Source organism: Aythya ferina (genome assembly GCF_964211825.1).
Source record: "Aythya ferina genome assembly, chromosome: 1".
In the NCBI taxonomy this organism is placed as follows: Eukaryota; Metazoa; Chordata; class Aves; order Anseriformes; family Anatidae; genus Aythya; species Aythya ferina.
In genome coordinates, this window is record NC_140296.1 from 91,450,770 (window position 1) to 91,472,207 (window position 21,438).

At 40.1% G+C, this 21,438-nt stretch overlaps 2 protein-coding genes across 5 annotated transcripts in view; both read right to left on the reverse strand.

The window, feature by feature from the left end:
* LOC311434969 (uncharacterized protein) overlaps positions 1 to 9,215 on the reverse strand; it is a gene marked incomplete at its 5' end in the record, with an annotated part of 194,717 nt that extends 185,502 nt beyond the window's left edge. Inside the window, 4 exons of the mRNA XM_084515507.1 lie at positions 6,205 to 6,290; positions 7,028 to 7,135; positions 8,608 to 8,963; positions 9,018 to 9,215. Of these exons, the coding sequence (XP_084371633.1) occupies positions 6,205 to 6,290; positions 7,028 to 7,135; positions 8,608 to 8,963; positions 9,018 to 9,215 (748 nt within the window). The remainder of the gene's footprint in view (positions 1 to 6,204; positions 6,291 to 7,027; positions 7,136 to 8,607; positions 8,964 to 9,017) is intronic.
* Positions 9,216 to 10,069: 854 nt separating this feature from the next.
* The window catches only part of LOC311430409 (uncharacterized protein), a 237,439-nt gene continuing 226,070 nt past the window's right edge, over positions 10,070 to 21,438 (reverse strand). For 3 of the 4 annotated variants that reach the window (XR_014688772.1, XR_014688773.1, XM_084506931.1), the window contains one exon: positions 10,070 to 10,898. Coding sequence is in view for 1 of the 4 variants with exons in the window: in XM_084506931.1 (XP_084363057.1) it covers positions 10,867 to 10,898 (32 nt within the window). In the remaining 3 variants the exon portion in view is untranslated. Of the gene's footprint in view, positions 10,899 to 18,777; positions 19,871 to 21,438 lie in introns of those variants that run through there. The other variant, XR_014688774.1, reaches the window with a different exon arrangement.

The following is a 21,438-nucleotide window of genomic DNA, read 5'->3' on the forward strand; positions in this document are numbered from 1 at the left end:
TATGCTCATAGGGCTCAACACTGGGAGGCTTTTCTTCCATTATGTTATTTCTTCCCTAGTTTCACTTTGTTACTTGGGTTGAATTACTAAATAATTCTTGTTCTGTAATTTTCACATCCCTTTAATATTTAAATACAGTTTTCACATCTAACAGTCAAGTCATCCTTTATTCTTAATAACCTATTTTCTCCAAGTCCTCATTCAGTCCAACTCTATTGTATTCTATTGACTAAAAGTCCTTGAATGCTTGGATAAGGTAAGAACCTAGGTGTAATCTCACCCTATTAATAGGAAATGGGATTTTATCCTCCATATTCATGATTCAAAACCTGTATTATTTTTCATGCTATTATGCGCACAAGACTGTCTCCAGCTTTTCTAACTTAAGCTTTATTTTTTGCAGCTCAGTTTTTAACTCAGCCCATCTGAAGATAAACTGCAACAGAGGCCCAACATACCTTGAACAATCACTGAACTAAAGCTGAATATTGGCAACTGTCCTGGTTTCAGTTAGGACAGAGTTAATTTTCTTCCTAGTAGCTGGTAGGGTGCTATGTTTTGGCTTAGGATGAGAAGAGTGCTGATAACATGCTGATGTTTTAATTGTTGCAGAGCAGTGCTTACACCAAGCCAAGGACATCTCAGCTTCTCACTCTGCCCTGCCAATGGGCAGGCTGGGGGTGCAGCAAGAGCTGGGAGGGGACAGACCCAGGACAGCTGACCCAAACTAGCCAAATGGTTATTCCATACCATCTGATGTCATGCTAAACAATAGATAGAGATGGCTAGCCGGGGTGGGAATGCTGGACTGCTCGGGGTTAGGCTGGGCATCAGTCAGTGGGTGGTAAGCAATTGCATCGTGCATCACTTGTTTGTACACAGTATTAGTAGTAGTAGTATTATCATCATTATTGTTATTATTTTTTCTGTCTTAATAAACTGTCTTTATCTCAACTCACAGGCTTCACTTTCCCATTTCCTCTACCCCATCCCAGAGAGGAAGGGGGAGCGAAAGGCTATGTGGTGTTTAGCTGCCAGACAGGTTAAACCACAACAGCAACTCAGAACAAATATTATCAAGTATATGGTATAGGCACTAAACTTCAGCTGTCAATTTGGTATAATGAGGACTGCTACAGTCTCAGAAGAAAACTGTTTTGTGTGTGTGGTTTTTTTTTTTTTTCTTTGGGAAGTTATTAGTCCCCCTGCCCCCCAAACAAAAAAAATCTTCTCAACACATTTTCTTCACCAATAATTCTGTTATGTATCAGGAGTGGCATACAGTCAGCATTTTCTTTAGGAGTCTGCTATTTGTCTTTATTTTACATACCAACTGCCATATTCAGTCAAACCAAAGATACATCCAACCCCCATATTGCATCTTTTGCAAAAGTTGGGAGCAGATATTTATGGAAGCACAATCAAACAGGGAAAGCAGGCAGGACACAGGATCCTCCCCCTCTCTAACTTTCAGAGACTGTGGCTTATGTTCTTCTAAGCTTTCGCAATGAAAACCCAACCCAGATAAACTTCCAGTATCTGTAGTGGTTCACAGTTGAACTACTATTCACTGTGGGGGGGAAAAACAAAACAACAATAACAACAAAAACACTATTTTGTTCTCAATCTGTCACTTGAAAATTTTATTTGATCCCCTCTGGGCCCTGTAATACATGAGACAGTTAATGTGCATTCCCTATTTGTGTTTTCCATTATACTTCTATATAGACTTTTTTCATTTTCATCTTCAGCTGTTTCTTTGCCAGGCTGAATATTTCTAATCTATTTAATTGCTCTTTATCATCACTGCCACCTATTTCTAGTTTTAGTATCTCCCCACTTTTTTTTCCCCCCCTCTTCCCTTCCTTTAAATATGGGGATCAGAACTGCACCCAGAGGTGCAATTTATGAACTATGAGAGTTTATAGACTGGCATAGCAGGTTTTTGTTTTGTTAGCTATTCTTCCTTAATCTTTTTTTTTTTTTTTTTGACCTGTTCTGAACATTTAATTGATACTTGGATTTATTGTGGCAAGCTCCCTACAAAATCTCTTCCTTTAGTGGTAATAGTTTACAGACTCAATAATACTAGGATTGTTCTCCCCTGCATGCATTACTTCATCCTATCAATATCATCTTCATCTACTGCTTCACTCCCAGTTAACAAGTATCACAAGATCCCTCCTTGGCTCTTCATAACTGGCTTTCATTTTTGCTGTCCCTACTGTGAAAACAGATAATTTATTTCTACCCTATTTTTTAACCAATTATTAGTCTAGGACGGACCTTTCCTCTTATGTCATAGCAGTTTCATTTTGCTAAGCACCACTGGTGGTTAGTTCTCAAAAGACTTTCTGAAACCTAAGCATACTGCATCAGCTAGCTCACACTTACTCACCGTCTCAATGTCTTCAAAGAACTCAGACTGATGAGGCAGCTCTACAAAGGTTGTGCTGACTCTTTCCTGATAAATCAAATTTGTCCATGAATCCATAAGGCCTGGTCTTATGTTGTAATAATTATAATTGTTATAATTACCAGCAAGCTGGCTGGAATGAATGCCAGTTGTACTCATCCCGTTCTTTCCTATAAGCTTTCCGGTAGCCTTAAGGACTGCTACTACATTTGCAAACCCTCAACTTTACTGGTACCAATGCAATGTTGTGAGGCTAATGCCACAGTCATTAGTTCACCATTTTTATACAGGGAGATCTACAGCTCTTGAGTGCATCCAGTGCTCCTGCACAGTGAACACAAACACCTCATACCCTCCCTGATACAACACAATCTTCTTTGAGCTCTTTTAGGTCTTAGTCATCTATTGGCCCAATGGTTTCCCTGTTTCTGAAGTTTTTAAAGATTATTTGTGACAAGCTTCTTCGTCTTTTACAAATCACTCAGGCTTTTTCTATTTTCACCATGTGTTTTATGCTTAATTTGCTCAAGTTTCACGTTTTTGAAGGGTATCTTTCCATTCCTTACAGCCTGCTCTATTCAGCTGCTTAACCATGCTAATTATTTTTTTAAAAAACTTTAAAAAGTCAGATAAGAAGTTGCTAGGGGGTATTCATTTGTTCTGAAGCTGTCTCTTTTTGGTCTGTTTTGGTCTGACTGCTTATTCTTCTGGGCTCCTGTCTACATAGGACTGAATTTCTTCAGGCAGTTCTCCACTCTTTACCATGTGACTTTTGTCAACTTCTGTCCTACATATAGCATTGTTATGGACTTCCAGCCCAAGAAGTTGGGTCTTCTTGATCTGTGTGCCCTTTCTGCTTGTTCTTATACAGGGTACTGGGATTACTGTACAGAATGCTGCTGCAGAGGTCTTTATTCTTAACCTTCTGATAACTCAGATTTTGCTTCCAGAGCTATTTTAGTAGCCTTGCTGTCACCAGTACTTCTCCACCAACTTCTCCAGCTGGTGGAGATGGTCTAGACTCCTTTTGCTTGTCAACTGCTTTGGCATACAGTTAGAAGGTCGTGATGTTCCAGAATGGATTTTATCATTTGCTCCTGTTAGTTGTACTCCAGTTAACTAAGTCTTCTTGACACAACAGGAGATACCCTCCTATCATCTAGGAACAACACCATACAGTGGTATTCTTCAAGAAAAAGGAAACTTGGCCATCATCTGAGAGCAAGGTCTCATCTACAGAATGTAACTTCAGGATCATCTCTGCTTTACAAGTTTGACATCCTCCTGCATTAGGATTTACATCTCATAGAAGCCTAGTGGCATCCAGCCTAGAGATTGCTGTGGGACTACCTGCCTGGGGTTTTACTTTCCACATGCACTTAGCATGTTGTGACTTTCACAAGAGCCCCTTCCAGCTATGGTGAGTGTCACAGCTATCCCTTTGATTCAACAGCTGTATTAATAATGTTAAGATTAAGAACATGATATCAGATCTCCAGTTAGCAAATGATAGCTACCTTATTAGTATGAGAAGGCAAAGTGTCTAGGCTAAATGGCCTCAGACACATTCCTTGTGTTTCAGTTTTACTCTCAGGTCCTTCATCTGAAGCTTCCACTTTGTGAATCTCCCCCCAGGGACTCTGATTCAGATCATCCTCACCTTCCTGATAGACATCCTAGTTGTTTTCTAAAAATCTGCCTTTGATACTGAACTGCTTGATACCTGTTAAGGTTTCACAAAATAAATATTAAAAATACATTTCTTTCTGCCATTCAGTCTCATTAGTCCATAGGCCCAGTGCATTTTGTACAGTCACACAGAATTTTCCAAGACAATCCTATACAACCACTAACAAGCGTAAAAGTTTAACTTCTCTTGTGTAAAGCCATGGTAACATTAACAGACATTTCTGATAACTGCCAGATAGATTATAAAGCACAATTGGCAGTTAACTGATAATGGATTACACCAATTGTTATGATAGCGTGATTGTTATGATCTTGTGGAATGATGGACTGTGCTTAAAGGTTTACACAGTTTTAAGACAGAACATAAAACCAGCCACAACTTTCAGTTCAAAACAGAATCAGAAGACAGTTTAAGACGTAGCATCTGCTGTATCCTTAATGAGAGCAGTACTTACAAATACATCCAACATCTAATCATTATAGTGTTCTACAAAACCAAAACTTGCTGATTCAGAATTGGCTGTTACACATTTAGATTCCAAATTCAGGTTTCTTGCTATGAATCCTACTTTCAGTTAGAACTCCAACAACACAGCAGACTTGACAGTGTACACAGCTTCCAGCAAGAAAGGGTCTTGATGCTTTCCCCCCCACACACACTGCTGTATTTATGGACAAAATGAATAAACATTTTATTGTAAAGTATAAAATGTACTGTACAATAAGACAAATTCAATACTGATCAACTGATCTATAAAATAGGCCTGATTTTTCAGTTGATAGAAAATTGTTCTCCTCTCTTTTCCACCATCAAATTTAATTTAGAGTAACCCACTGCAGTACAAATACATTAGATACTTAGTAATCTCCAGTAACATTGGGGAAACTCATCACAACTTGCTGAATGCTATGAATCATCCTGTGAACACATAACTGCTAAACACTGCAAAAGGCACTTTAACAAGTAGTTTCATTCATTTATGTCAATACTTCATAATTAGCATAGAGAAGTGTCTCTAGATTGAACTCTTGAGCATCACACTGCTTAGTTACCAGTTGTATTTAATATTTTGGTGAACACTTGATGTAATGGAAGACTCCATAAACTTTTTGTACCAATAACATTTTCATTTTCTGTTCTAAATATGTTAGAGCAAACTAATGAACTCAATGTTTAACAAAGCTGTAAGTACACTCAGACCTGTACTGCACAAGCAGTTCAGGCATCTTAAACATGGCTATTCATATAAGCTTTATAAGTTTATATAACTAAGTTTTGCTCAATAAGTAATAATAAAAAACTACATGGTCATACAGACCTTAGTACTACTTGCTTTTTCCTCCCCAGTTATACCTAAGTGGGTCCCCACTCAGAAGTAATAGGTGGTGAGCAATAATGTAATGGCCAGGCACAGATGGTTAGAACTCCTCTTCCCTGCAGAACAGCTCTGAAGACACAAATTCATTCACTTTTTCTTTTAAATTGAAATTAGTAACTGTGTCAGCTCTTTAGGGTACTCTATCCAAGGTATGGAGTACTTTGAAAGCATTGACAGCACCCACAAGCCCCACTCACAGATCAGGGTCTCACTATTCCCCAGTACAACCCTTCCCCCCTCCCCTGCCCCTCACCCCCCCAAGGAGCTTACAACTTGAGGGCTTGGATGCCCCAAAAAATATTATAACCTGGATGTTTTTCAATCAGTGGGGGAAAAAAAAAAAAAAAAAAAAAAAAGTTTGATTTAGATTACAGAATCTCAAGGGTTACAGAATTTAAGGGTTTGTTGGTGACAGCTGATTGATTATACTGAATGGGATGCACACCTTAGTGCATTCTAACAGTGAAATAAAGCATTTTGTCTGCACCTGTGTTTTTACTTTGCAATCAGGGATAACTAAAACTGTACCTACAGCCAGTTACTGCAGGGTAGCTGACACAAGGGGATTCTGTCATCTGTAAACACTGGGGTTCTCTTGGAAGCTATTTAAGATTTAAGATTTAGGGAGAATGCCTTCCTACAGTAGAGAAAGAATAGCCAAATGCAAAAGAACAAACTTATTAACAAACATGGTGATGGTTGCACTTTGACACTTCTTACCAGGGTAACTTCCCATACACAAGTTCCAAGAACTCTTCAGGCTCCAGCTCTGAGTTTGTTCCATCCTCCATGGCTTCCCAGGAATCCTGGAATGCAGACCCATGGACTAATTTCTACCAGCTGTGCACAATGATGTAAACATACAAGAAAAGCTCTGCTGTACTCTAATGTTGCTAATTAATGAGAAAATAATTACTCAGGTAGCCTAGTACTTCCCTTTGCTTTGAAGCATGAGAGCTAATCATGAGCTCTGATTAGGTACTGCCTTTTAAATTCTTATTTTTAAAGAATGAACAACAGAACTTTTTAGTTGCAGAAGACTTAACACTTAATGACACGCATCACAACTGGACAATCATTTGAAATCACGTCTTTTTAATTACATGTCTATAACTCTCCTCATGCTTTCGATTCTCCAGTGTTCATTAGAAAATAGTACAGACATGGAAAACTGTCTATTGTATCTGATGTTTCACCACTTCAAGCGTATTTCAGGCTATTACTGCCATGTTTATCAATATGAAATATGTTTATTTAGAAGGAAATTAACTCAATCATCATGCAACTTAGTGCTCCAATTCTTCACAGTTAACATAACCTATAAGTGTCTGAAAATCCCACCCGTCCTTGCATACTGCCTTCAAAGTATTTTTTTTTTTTTTTTTAGTAATCAAATATAGATTTTTCCATGGCATTTTGATTAGGCTCTTATTGTGAATACATGAAGTGATCATTAGTCCAGAAATACCTATTGTGCCAGGAACATAGGAATACAGTAAATACTGGGAGCACTATAGGCAGTTGTATGAATCACTTTACATACCTGTGGTTTTCCAGGTTCCTGTGCTTAGTCATGAGTACACTCTCTTCATTTTCTTGTATACAGAACATAATTTCTGCCAATTTTTGTTCTTGGCTTCTACACTGCCACCTGTAGTCATAGAAGAGAAATTAACCATATTTAATGCTGCAAATCCTATTCCCATGCCTGTTCTGCTCACTCTTTTTTTCCCTACACAGCCATTCTAAAGCATTCCCCTTCACAAAAAGGGTGTTAAAATCCTTGGACTGAGTTATTTATCATTTGTTGCTTAATGAATTTCAGGAAGGCAGGAAAAAAAAACAATCCCAACTCCAGTTAACCCAACAGAACATTTAGAACTCTCAAAGACAGATACGGTCTTCACAGATTTTTACATTATCCTTGCTGGCTAGTGGACAGGGAATAACCTTGACAGAGCAAGGTGACTTCTCAAGTTAGAATACAAGAACATCTGCACTTAACTGCTAGGTAAATACAAAAACTAATCTGATTTGTTCTTCCATCTGAAAAATGAACACAGTTTTACAAATATAATTTGCTCACTGAGTTCAGTTACTGTTACATAGGTTGTAAAGAATGCATACGAATAGAAGCTAACTTATGGAAGAACATATCATAGAGGTAAAAGTGATCTTGAACTTTTTTATGTATTGAAAAGCACTACGTTTATTCCACGCTTACTGCAGTTTGAGCAATATGCCACAGACTGTGGCAAATTAAACACTTACATCAACACTGAACGCATAGTACCCAGAACTCTCACGTTAATCCTTTGCAGAAATAAATAAATAAACAAAAATAGAAAATTCAAGTCTTCTTGGAAGAAGAAGAAGAAAAAAAAAAAAAAAAAAAAAAAAAAAGCAAAGCTTTTCAGCGTTCAGAACAGGGATTTCACTGAAAGCGAAGTTTCAGAATACGAGCTCCGGGGGAACACTGGCTTCTACATGCGCATGTACTCCCCCTTGTTCCAGTGAAGAATTGCTCATATCTTCTCTGGAAGCACTCGCACGAATACTCCCCAGCACACATCTATTTGGAAAAACGCTATCAAGTCATTAACAGACGGAAACTAACTCATTTCAGCACACCACTGCGAACGCATGGGTGACTACCGCTGCCCGCGTACCTGCGCCCATCACGGAGCGCTCTGCACACTACGCTACGTCAACGATAATCACAGCCTCTACCCGAAATCACAAACTGGAATAGAAAGCGAAATTAAACGCGATTTTCCAAGAACAAGATGCTCTTTAAAAAAAAAAAAAAATTTAAAAAAAAAAAAGCCCAGCGCCGCCGCCTGCCCGCACCCTGCTTCCACGCAACCATCCGGCTGCCCCCGTCGGGGGTGCCCCGAGGGGTACCCACCGCAGCCCCCCACGGCCACGGGGACCCCCAGGGGACCCCCCCCGGCCCCCAGCCCGGCTGCGGCCGCTCAGGTGCGCACCGGGCGCCGCCCCGCAGCCGGCACCCCCCCACCCCATGCAGCCCCTCGCCGCGACCCCTCCCCAAACCCCACACCCGGAGCCGGCAGCCGAAGGGGGCTGGGGGCAAGGGGCTCCCCTTGCTGCCCACCCACCCACCTGCGCTCGCCGGGCTCCTGGCAGCGCCGGCCGGTGCCGCAGGATGGATGAGGCGGCGGCAGCGGCTCCTCCTCGATGCGCGGCCGCCTCCCGCCGGGAGGGAGAAGGGGGGGCCGCCCGGGATTCCTCCGGGAGTATGGACGGACGGACGGACGGCCAGCCAGCCAGCCGAGCGGGCGGGCGGTGTCTCTCCTCTCGGCACAACCCTCCTGCTCCTTCCCCGGTCCCCTCCCTCCTTCCCTGCCGGTGCCGCCGCAGCGCGCAGCGCCCGGCCCCTTCCCTTTTATCGCGGGGCCACGGCTCCCGCTGCCGCCGCCGCCGCCGCCGCCGCACGGGGGGCAGCGCCGCCCGGCTGCCTACACACAAACCCGGCCGCCCCCGCCCCGCCGCCCGCCCCCCTGCCGGCCCACACCTGTCCGCGGCCCCCGCACCGCCCCGGGGGGCGGCACAGGGGATGTGCCCCGCTGGGGGCCGCGGATCGCGAGGGGGCAGCCTCCCACCCGTGTTCGTGGCACGCCCCCCGCCCGCTCCTCGGATCCCCCGCAGGTTGCCCTTGAGGAGCCCCGGGTGCCCCGCCGCCCCTTGCCCTGGAGCCGAAAGAGGCGCATCGTCTGGACCCTATAAAAAAAAAAAAAAGCAGTTTGCGCAGCCAGGAATATGCTGGAAGCCCGGTTCTTGGCGGCTCTCTGGCGTCCGATGGTGGGGGTTGACCTAGCGGGAGGTGGTGGGCTCGCAAATGCCAAGCGCTGGCAAATCTTGCGAAACCGGCAGGTAAATACAGAGAGTTGGGTGTTAGGAAAAACGCCTGCATCGCAATTAAAACTGCAGCAAAACTTCAGCTTGTCATGCTGTCGTAGCTCCTGTGCTAACAGAAGAGCAGCCTGTCCCGTGCTGATAATTCCCTCATTCTCTGGCTCTTGCCTGATGTATTCAGATTTGGGAAACAACCTCCGTATTTAAATCATTAGGCTTGTATCTTTTTTGATCAAATAGGTTTCACTCTGACATTAACCTTAAAAGAATAGGCTGGTGTGATCCAGTAGTCCACCAAAGCTACATGAGCGCCGGGAGGAGTTCGGTGCTGTGATGCGGTCATATTGACCCATGCTATTTTCAAATCGGTAAAGTAAAAATCTGTTGCCTTCATTCTTTTCACAGCAATAGCTTTCATTCTGGCCAAGACAACCTTTACCTTTCCCAAACACTTTATTTTAATTCTAAATTTGGGGGCCCCAAACTTCTCAAGGCAAACCAAAATCCACACAGACCTCACAAACGATGGTATCACGCTGTAGTCTAGTGATATTAAGAAGCAAACTACAAAAATAAAATCTTGCGTTTGTCTAGTCTTTTGCAGAATTAAGGCTATTTTCAGTTCCTCTTCTTAAGAGGAGAGTGAGACACCAGACTATCTGAATATTTAATGAGCAGTAAACCAGAAGTCCGTATGTAGTAGGAGTAGTGAGTGTAGCACGTGTTTTTAATAGCAACACAGAAAGGTACTTATCAGAAAAAAGCTTAAACAATTTAATTTCACAAAATTACTCAAATAAACATTCTAGCTGTGCAGATGTGCTTAATGCAAAAAGATCGAAACCAAACAAAGCTTGCACCCAAAAAAAGTATAAATAATCCTGTAGAGATGAGGATAAGAATTGTTACATGCATTTAGTAAAAGCATTTTGACTCTACTCCAACCAAGAAAAAGTTCCTGGTCTTTCATTCCAGAAATGGAACAATCCAAGCGGCAGACTCTTACAGTAACTCAATGTGAACATTTACAATTTGGTTTCCATAACTCCACATACAAAGACAGTTGTTAAACATATAGCACAAGCTTTTACATCTAATAAGTAATAATGAATGTGCTATCTTCAGATTGAATGTTTATCCTCTGGGTCCTTGAAATTATTATACGAGACATATTAAAAACGAGAGGTTTTCCACTTTTGCCTCTTCAGCTACATTTTGATTAAGTATAACTGGCAGATTACAAGAGTGACTGAGCAACAAATAGCACCCTGAAACTCCATAGTTACCTACAACAAGGTCTGTCAGTGCCTACAAGGACTGGTTTGTTGAACTGTCTCTCTTCAAACAATGCATCAGCAACAGAGACAGTACTGACATGCTTCCAGTCTAGAAAAAAACAAGTCATTTTTTACTAAATCCTCCACAAATACACTGTTTTGTCTGCAGGTGTCTTTCCTATAACTGTTACGACTGTATTAAAATTCTAGAAGAAATTTCTGGTCTTTTTCACTGAAGCATGTCCACTGCATAGGTTGTTCCTTTAGAAAAAAAAAAAAAAAAGTCATCACTCCTGTCAGGTCTTGCATGAAGCTGCTAGAAGCTAGCTAAGAGCTGCTAAGCTAGTCCACCAGAGTAGAAATGTTCTCTTTATTCTGATTTTCAAACCAAGAAAACAAGCATTTGGTCACTTCACAATGAATATTAATCAGAAGCTATCATACTTGCCCCCAAATGCAAAAAATTAGATCTGTCATGCACAGAATCTCTTTCCTTTTCTTCTCCCCCCACACCCTTCCTCTTTCCCACCCACCTCCCAAACAGCTCGACCCTTTTCTCCTAGCAACTCAGGTTTGGAAGAATAAATTCCATTGTTACAATAATTCAGAGACAAACCAAAGGCAAAGTGAAATGTTGTTCTCCCAAATCTGACAGGAAAACTTATAGAATGGGAACACCCAGAAGATAAAACCCACTTCTTTTACAATATGCTCCAAAAAGCATTACTTGTCACTTTCTCCTTGCTCCCAGAATATACACAGCAACTGTCGGGTTGCTGTAGTACTGAAAATTTCCAGTTTTCCAGATGATGAGCTGTGACTCAGTACTCCTACTGATACACCTCAACACACCATCCATTTACTTTATGTGGTGGTAAATCATCTCTCTCTTTCCTTCCACCAGAACCTATTAAACACCATCTTGTGTCTGCGAGTCTAATCTACCACATCTCGTCCCACCTAGCCCGCCTCCTGTCTGAGGCCAGACCATGCAAAACCTTTTCTGCCCTATCATTTTTCTCAACCAACTCCTTATTTCAGCTGCTGCCCAAGTATGTTTACACCTTGAAGAACATGGGCAGTGCAGGTCACCTTAAATGCCACTTTCTTCTTTGTTCAGCCTGTTCTGCTTCTTGGTTAAACAAGTCTGAATGACTGGCACAGAGCTCTCACTCTGTGTCAAAGTCATTTCTTAAAACTACTTCTGGAAAAGTATCTTTTTTAAAATTATTTTTTTATTTTTTCTTTCTTTTTTTTTTTTTCTTTTTTTTTTTTTTTTGGTTTTGGTTTTGGTTTGTTTGCTTGTTTTTTGTTTTCTTTGTATACACGAAAAGTCCCTTGGAAGAGTTAGTGAGGTGATAAAGCAAATTTTGATCAATTTAACGTCAAAGAAGTGATGTCAGTCTATATGATGGAAATCAGAATTTGGTATAACAAAGCCAGCAGCTGTTTGGGGAAGAATAACAGAGTGGGCTCTGATGTTCACAGATAGCACACACAAGTCAGAGTTAGGATAGCTCATGATGATTATGAACAGTAGTAAGGAGTTAAAGCACCTTCATAACTACATTTAGCAGCAAAATATTTTCTCATGGGAAAGCCATTTTATTTATTGCCCATAGTAGCTACAGAAATGCCATATAAAACATTTAACATGCAAGAATATTATGCTAATGAGAAATCTGTGTTAAATAGCCCTTATGCACTAACTACACATTGCAAAATGTATCACAAGCAGCCTAATTTCAGGCTTCAATTTGCTATGTACAGTGAAAATCAACACAGTGCAATAAGGGTACTTAAATATTTTGAACATCTGTGAAAGTTCTGCAGAACAGCAGAAGTGGAGAAGAGATCAAATTCCTTGACATGGAATTCAGAAAAGTGAGGGAAATTAACTGGTGGTGGGAAGGAACTACAACATGGTGGTAGCGGGAGAAGCATGGCCAGACCTCTGCAAAGGATAGAAGGTGTTTTGAACATACACTGTTTCCAAGCAAATGGCACCATAAAATCTGTGCTTTGAGCTATGACTAGGGAAAAAAAAAAAAAAAAAAAAACAAAAAAACACACACAAACAAACAAACAAAAAACCACAGAAGAAGGCAGCTGATCAGCTCCCTAGAATGAGTTCTCCCTCAAAGAATTTGCTTTTTTGGAAATCACTGGGAATGAATACCAATTGCATGTAACAACAACGAACAGATACACTCATATTTCATCTTTACTCCCAGGTTAAATTATCATCCTCCTATTAAAATGACCCTCAAAAGTCTTTTTCTGCTTCTTTGAAAAAGAATATCTAAGACATATTTATTCATAAAATGTTTTGAAAATGTGAACATCATTTTAAGAGACTTGGCATGAGTGAAATTGGCTGTTTCAAGTTAATGTTGTAATAATCTTTCCAAATGCATTGTTTTGGAGATGCAAATTCTCCAATTATCAATTCAAGAATAAGAGGGAGATTTTCCTTCATATCACTTTATTCACTACTGACTATTTCTGGTCTCTTCACAATGAATATGATCATACTAGCAAACATCCATCTGAAGCAAAGGAAGGCTAGAGTGTCAGTGTCAATTCCATGGAAACACATTCATTTGGTAAAACTCTTCTACTCATCTGTTTCCTTTGCAGTACATGTAAGAGATTCATGATCAGTGCAACTTGTTAAATGTATACTATAGAGTCAATATTATTGCTTAGAACTGCCTTCATCATGGGTTTGCTCAAACCCTCACCATGCTTTTCTTCCATTGGATTTCAGCAGATCTAACATCAATTTTTTTTTGCACAGAAAATATATGGGTTATGCTGGAACCATCTGCAAGAGGAAGCCAAAAAGCAATACACTTAATGTGGAGATTCCAATACAAGTTTTCAAAGAACAGTATTTTTCATTTAAAATAAGAGACCTAATTTCCAGCAAACTAGGAAGTGATTATTTTTGTTTGCTTGTTTGTGTTTGTTTTTTGCTATTTTTTAATACTTAGAAATTGATTGCAGACAACCATGGATTAGAAAAATTAGATGTCTATGATCACGTGACTCAACCACATAACTCCCTAGGAACTATGTCCATTTTTGTCCACATCAACACAAAGTAATTTTTATCTCTGCATTCATTAATCGGTTTTCTAATGCAACCATTCCCCTAGACCAGACCTAGTTTGAGACATCATTGCTTATTAAAAGCAGCAGCAATAAAACTGGCTTGTGTTTCTAAGAACTGCTGTGCAAATCAATATAATTTCTTAATTGGTTAACCAAATAGCTGCCATGCTAATGAGTCATTGCAATTCTCTGTAAACATCTCTCTCTGCCTGTGTACAGTTCTTTAGCAACTCCATTGCCAGATGGAAGACAAGTTACAGGGCTCCCTTTCCAGTTCTTTACGGTCATTACAGCTTATAACACTCCAATTCATGGACTGATTGTCTTCCAACAGTTTGGAAGTCTTTATAAGTCTTCAGAATATTTTCTTAACACATATTTCCAGTGGCTCTGCTTCTAGCATTTCATGCAATATGTACATTGATTAACTGATTATTTTATAATAGCAATGAATAGGATAATCACATGGTTAACTGCCTGAGGAAGCATTGTGAAGCATCTTGGAGGGGGGGAAAGAGTTATAGAATTCACAAGTTTTACATAAGCAAGTGGAAAACTTATTTATGGTTCAGTATGATATAAGTAAACCCCCATGTTCTTCTGCGATAATGCTCTGAACTTGCAGATTATGAAACTCATAACTGCAGTGCAGTGATGTCACTTGTTGTGTGAGTACCAAATACTTATCACTATTCAGTCAACATCTTCCAAAGATGAGAATTTGATGCTTCTAAGAAAAATGAATAAATATCAAACACTGAGCCAACAGAACTCTAACAGCTGGGATGGCAGCTCAAATGATAAAATACAACCTCCTCACTGGCAATTATTTTGGTTAGTGGAAAATGTTTTGTCAAATATATCATGTTGTGCCAAAAAGGAAAAAAAAAAGGGGGGGGGGGGAGAAGGGGTGTGTGCGTGCGTGCGTGTGTGTGTGCACTGATACAACTTTTTATAGTTTCATACAGGATAATTTGCCACTGTTTCAGGCAACACAGTATATTTCTGAATTGTCTTTTCCTCTCTGTCAATACAGCCTCATTCTGGGCTTTAGAGTTTAATTTAGCCCTTTCAAGAGGGAAGCATCAGCCACAAAGTTCAGATTATGACTTGGGTCACAACTTCCCTGGCGTCTGCTGAATGGCTGTACCGGTGCTTTTGGTTTAGGATCCTCTTTAGACTTCCTCTTTCCTAACCATGGCCAAAATGGAGCAATAAGGGAGGTGGTATCTCCTGTTTTGTTTCTGATCAGGTCAAGCCAGGGTTGCACTCCACTTCCTTGCTTGCTTGTGAGGGCTGCATCAATGATGAAAATCAGCATAGCTATGGAAAAACATGCACTAAATAGAAGTTGGGCTTCAGATTAAAGAGTGACCCTTCCCCAATCATGTTTGTGGTTTTTTTTCCTTGTTTCTCCATGCTGAAGGGTTACATGGTTACATTTAAAATATGTTAATATAGAGGGTATTCCCCAAGTGAAGTGAATAATTTTGTCACTAGGTCTAATACAGGGTTGACATTATTTTACCACCTATATTTTCTCATGGACACATCAGTCCCAAATACTTCACAAGTGTGCAAAAATATCAAGATGAATAAAATTTTCTCCATGTTCAACATCATTTTCCAGGATTTCCACATGCTGAGTTTTCAGCTGTTAGTGACAATGACTGATTTTTAAACAAGCTACAGTAGGAGATGGAACAATTTATTGCCAATTATAAGATGAATGTATGACTTCTGATAACAAGTTGGCCGACTTAGACAGCACTGGCTGGTAACCACTTTATCAAATAAGAAAATCAATCCATTAAAAACAAACAAAAAAAACAACACCCACAGGAAGAGCAACAGCTTGCAATTGCTCTTGGAAATTACAAGCCTTAAAAGTAAAATTTTCAGGCTTTGTTCCTCTCCTGAGATTAATTTTCATAAAGGTTAAATCAATACCATCAAGGGCAGAAAATGAAAGCTGGACAAAGAATGCCATCGCCATTTCTGTTCCTTATAGTTTCTCTCTCTATATATATATATTTTCTATAGTTCTGTGTAGTTTCTATGGATCATCTATTTATTGTTTCAACTGGCATAAGAAATGACTGTGAATACCATAGGAATGCTCATCAGTCTGTTTAGTGCCCTCAACACAATAGGATGCTATTCCCCATTGGTCCTGAGATATTGCTGCAATGAACATTCCTAATAATAACTAATAATGCACAAAAAAATGGCCTGTCAAGCTATATATAAAGGACCATAATATCACATGTCAGAATAGAGGGTCACAAGTGTTCTTTTTTGGTTTTAAACTCAATGGAATAGCTTAGGAACTAATCCCATGAGTCTATCAACATGCAGATCCTTTGTCTAACTAGAATATGTTGGAAATTGGGTCATTACTCAAGGGTTTCCAGAGAAATCCAGATAAATAAACTTTTCTGTGTTCAAACCTCTCAGTTGTCCCTGAATCACAGAATGGCTGTTGAAAGGGACCTCTGGAAGTCTGGAAGTCATCTGGTACAACCCCCCTTCATAAGCCAGGACAGCTTGAGCCAGTTGCCCAGGACCATGTCCAGATGGCTGCCAAACAGGCAGACTCCACAACCTCTTGGGGCCAGGGCTCAGTTGCTTGCACAGTAAAGAAGTGGTTCCTAATGTTCAGATGGAACCTCCCATGTCCCAGACTGTGCCTATTGCCTCTCGCCCTGTCATTGGACACCGCTGAAAAAAGGATGGGCTTTGTACTCTTTGCACCCTCCCTTCAGGTATTTATGGACTTTGAAAAGATTCCCATGATCCTCTTCCCCAGACTGAATAGTCCCAACTCTCTCAGCCTTTCTTCACAGGAGAGATGCTTCAGTCCTTCATCATCTTTGTGGTCCTTCACTGGACTCTCTCCAGTGTGTCCATGTCTCTCCTGTTCTGGAGTGCCCAAAACTGAATGGAGGTTGGGAATCCAGCACTCTTGGTGTTTCTCACCAGTTACAAGCAACAGGGGAAGGCTTACTTCCCTCAACCTGCTGGCAATTGGAAAATGGTTATTTTCCATCAACGTTTTCTGTTCCAAATGTTAAAATTAATTCAAGAGGAGTCTTGGGGTAAGCTGTTCCTGGGAAAATGTACAAACGTGAGGTACTAGCAATGAACAAGGGCAAGGAGTGTCAGGGCAGGGGACATCAGTGATCTGACTTAGTGGGACCACTGAAAGAAATGAGGAGATGTATTGCTGCCAGCAGCTCTGTTACAGATGCTCAAGTACCACAGATGCTCAAGTACCACTGCCTGCAGAAGCTGTCTGCCTGCCTTACTGTCTGTGTCTGTGAATTATTGTACTGGCATTCTTCAACAATCCTTCCAGTGTTCATTTAAGGATCTCATATTTTGCTCCTAAAATAGGTTGGGTTTGTTTCTTTTTTAATTTTGCCATTCATTTTCAATTTATCAGAAAAGCCAAGGGAAACAGCATTATTGCCTAAATGTTTCCTTACTGTGGTATCTTTCAAAAATTGCTTGGATGATGGGCAAAATGTTTATATATATTTAATATATAAGAAGATTATAAAAAGCACTAACAACTTCAGCACAGAGAATTTTCAGGGAAACTAATGACTAGCTGAGGTTAATGTCCCTGAGCTTCACATTGGCCCATCAACTCTCCCAGTCAGTCATTAATTCCCAGTAAAAAGCCTTGTGCCTTGATTGTAATTGCTTTAATACATTAAATTCAAGTTAAAGGCTTGACTTAATGTTTAGCCACTATAAAGTGAAACACGAGGAAATGTTCCCACTGGACATATTCACTGTCAAATGTTTTTTATTTAACTTATTTTCTATAGGTATTTAAATAGAGGGATTGAACCTGTTTACTGATTTGCTTTGTTTTACTGCTCATAATAACACAAAAATCCTCCATACATTTAATGAAAAAAATAATAAATGAGAAAGTTGTATCTAATCTGAGTTCAAGTAAGGCTGAATGTGCAAAATGTAGGCATGACTATACTTAATAGATAAGATGAAAAAAATCAAAAATTGATCTGATCAGGACTAGCATTGTTGCATCTAATTAGTATCACACTATTTTTTTCTATTGAAAAAAAAAAAAAAAAAAGATTATTTACAGGCTCCAGCAGAAAGTGAAAAATCAATGGGCATTTTGGCCCCTAGCCAACTGAAAGGTGGAAATCCGATGATTCCAGCTGTTCTTGTGAAATTTCTGCCATAGTGACCTCCCTTGCAGAGAAAAAACACCATTCACAGGAATTTTTTTTTGTTATTTTCTCATAAACTAAGGTTGGATTTGGAAGAAAAATACACCTGGATTTAGAGTGAATTCTGGTCCAAAAGCATGGTTTCATCTTTCTATTGTTATCTGCAGGGTAGAAGTAAAAAAGGAACTTTAAATATGTGTGTGCTTATTTAATCAATTTTTAATATGTATTTTTAATCTCTCCAGCAGTGTTTTTTTTTTTGTTTGTTTGTTTGTTTTTTTGTCATTTTATATGTTACTTACTTTTTGGATGTGCCTGGCCATGGTTTCAAACACTCAGTTTGCTTTCCTTCAGCGCATGAAGAAATCAGATGAATAAAAACCTTACTTTCTTCTACATTACACTCAAATTGTTGGTGTTTATCTCTCATGCAATGTCCAGGTAATGTGTAATGTATTTTATCCACTGTGGAGAGTAGTTGCACATTGGCTAAAAAATGTATTTCTGAAACTTACCTTAACATTTCATGGACAAGCCTAGTTTCTGGTGCTGCTTCACTAAAGCCAACAGAGTTATGACAGGGATAAACCTGACTTACTAGAATGCAACTGTACACCAAAGTGAGATTTGATTTGATGTGTACATAAAAGCACATTAGAACCACTACTAGATTTCTGCATTAAGTTTTCAGAGGTCTGGCAAATGTCACACAGCCACTGTCATGCATTGTTCAAGACAATATATGCTCAGAAGTCCTTGGAATGTGAGATGATACTAAGTCAGGACAAAACACGAGACAAAAACTGCTTATAAAGGGATTCAGACAACTTAGTCTATATTTTTACTTAAAGTCTCCTGAAGAGTGACTTTGTATAAGTCACCTAAACTATTTATGCATCAGTTTTGCCAGACTGTAAAATGAGAAAAATAGTCATAAGATAGAGGGGAGAGAAAAAAATAATAAAAAAAAGTCTATTGTGACTTTGAATATGATCTTCCACACCGGCAGTTATGCCAGTACAAAGCTTGTAGTGTAATTCTGCACTAAAATCAATTCTCTATTATCTAGGAAACAGGGGATGGGACAATTTATACACTGGGATCATACAGGCACTGGTAGCACAATACAAATGCCTACGGCGTTGATGCATATCTGCCTTTGAGCTGGAGCCAAGGAGGCTATCTAGAACCCAAGTGATTCATGTGGAGCCACTCGCCATCTCTTCACTCAGCAATACACCGTCTGGATAACTCATATGACATAAATGATAGCTGACTCTCAATGATAATCTCTCCCCATACAGGGTTCAACTGCTCTAAATTCTCCCTTCTTGTAACCGGTGTTTCCTGACTTTTCCTGATAAATCTTTTCTGATGTGCTGGGTAATCCGTCTGGACATTTAGATGACTGGCATCAGCTGTGCATCTTTACAAACTTGGCTTTGGATGTGCCACTTTCTCTTTTCTCCATTGGCTGTTCTTCCACTACTTTAATTACTATCCTTATCAAAGCATTTTCTTGTCCAGGGGACCTGATCTTGGACATTCATCTCATCATGGTATGGGACAGCGGAGAGGTGGAGGCTATGGGCTGCCAGTAGGAGACAAACATTGCTGGCTGCAGCTTGTCACAGCCTCACTCCATGCAGCAGAAGCATCAGGTCCTGTACAAGACACAGGAGCTGCACCCTTGCACAGTGCTCTGAAGCAGGGGAGGGATCCTGAAGATGTGAGGCACTGCAGGGAAAAGTGGCAGGTGACTGGCATCCAGGGGTGAGTTCATCTTGCATCTTAATTTGGGGTGGGTCTGATGCTGGTTCGTGTGCCCACCTGCTGCCCCAACTGCAGAAGTTCACGTCCATATGAGTAAAGCAGGCTCTTCATTTGGTGGACAGCAACTTGCATCTGTGTGAAGCAGTAGTTTCAAGATGTGGAAGCAAAGAAGGTATGGAAATAAGGTGTGCAGGAGAGGCAGAGAGGAGAAGGTTTCTAGTGAGAGTGGGGAGTGGTTGGCAACAAGGGAATGTGGATCTTGTTTGAAGAAATGTAGTGAACACCGCAATTTGTTACAGCTCTCAGCACATGAAAATTTTGGAATTGTTTTTGCAGTATGAAAAACTGGGATTGTACTGTGAGCTAAAGTATCCTTTACATCCTATTGGAGACTCTGCCTTTTGTGGTGATGGCAGCAGCCTTTCAAATGTTAGCTGAACAGTAGCCCAGCATGCAGAACTATGCCCAAGTCTTCAGACAGCCTGAGGCAAGATTTCTCTGAGTGGTTGAAAGTCATTCACATTCATCTCAGTAGGGTGTTCTGACTGAAGGCTAATGATGGTAATTGAAATGTCAACATTAGCTTTTTAATTGCACAACAAGCAAATATCATTTATCTGTATAGTCATTCTACATTTATAAACAGAAAGTACTTCATCTACGCTGGTAGGTAGATGCAGTGTCAACAAATTGCTGCAATTGTTGCAGATCTTCACTTCAAAACTGTGTCTGAATCAAGGTATTGCATGGTTAGTATTAAAAAAATCCTCAATGTTCTTGTATATATCACAAACTCAAATATTTCATAGCTGCCAAAATTGCTTGCCATCCCCCCAGTCATCTGTGAAAGTAGTTATATCTGATATTTCTCATTAGATATTATTTATTAAAATATTATACAAGAAAATTTAATAATTCATCCTATAATAACTTCTACAATATATTGAACTTTTTCTCAGTACAAATAACGGAGTCACACCAGAAATATAAAACTAGGGGACACTGTGAGATAGGTTGCATTGAATATAATAAAAACTAATAAACAAATAGCACAGCTACTCTTTGAAGACATGGGATTGCATAAGGACTAATGAAAAAAAATCCTTATGTGAGAGCCTGTCTCATAATTCTCTACTTTCTCTTAACATCAGCCATGGATAACATCTTGCAGGGGTTTTCAAACAATACAGTTTCTAATTAAAACTGCTGCAACTTACTGCTTGTTCTGAAGCCAGGCTGCTGTGATGTCTCCAAGCATCTCATCTTCAGCATCTCACCTCGGATAGCAGCCCTGTATCCCATAGCCCCCAGCAGCTACAATGGGAGCTGACGGGCTACAGGTGAGACTGTCTCTCCTTCCTTTTAGCTCAGGAAGGAGTCTGCTGTCATGCAAATCACTCTTGCAACTACTTTATTAGTACAACTTAATAACAACAACTCTCACCTCCTCCCACTTATTCAGTAACACACCATCAGGCACCTTTCCACACCCTCCCTCTCTTTGCATTTTTTCCAAAAGATCAAAAGTTGGTAACACTACTGGGCCAGTTATATATACTTAATAGACAGAGGATTATATCTGCTCTTCCTTTTGTTTTGTTTTGTTTTGTTTTGTTTTGTTTCATTGGTTTGTTTGTTTGTTTCAAATAACACTTCACTAAATACAGCCTGAAATTGCAAACCACTTGCTATGAAGCTGT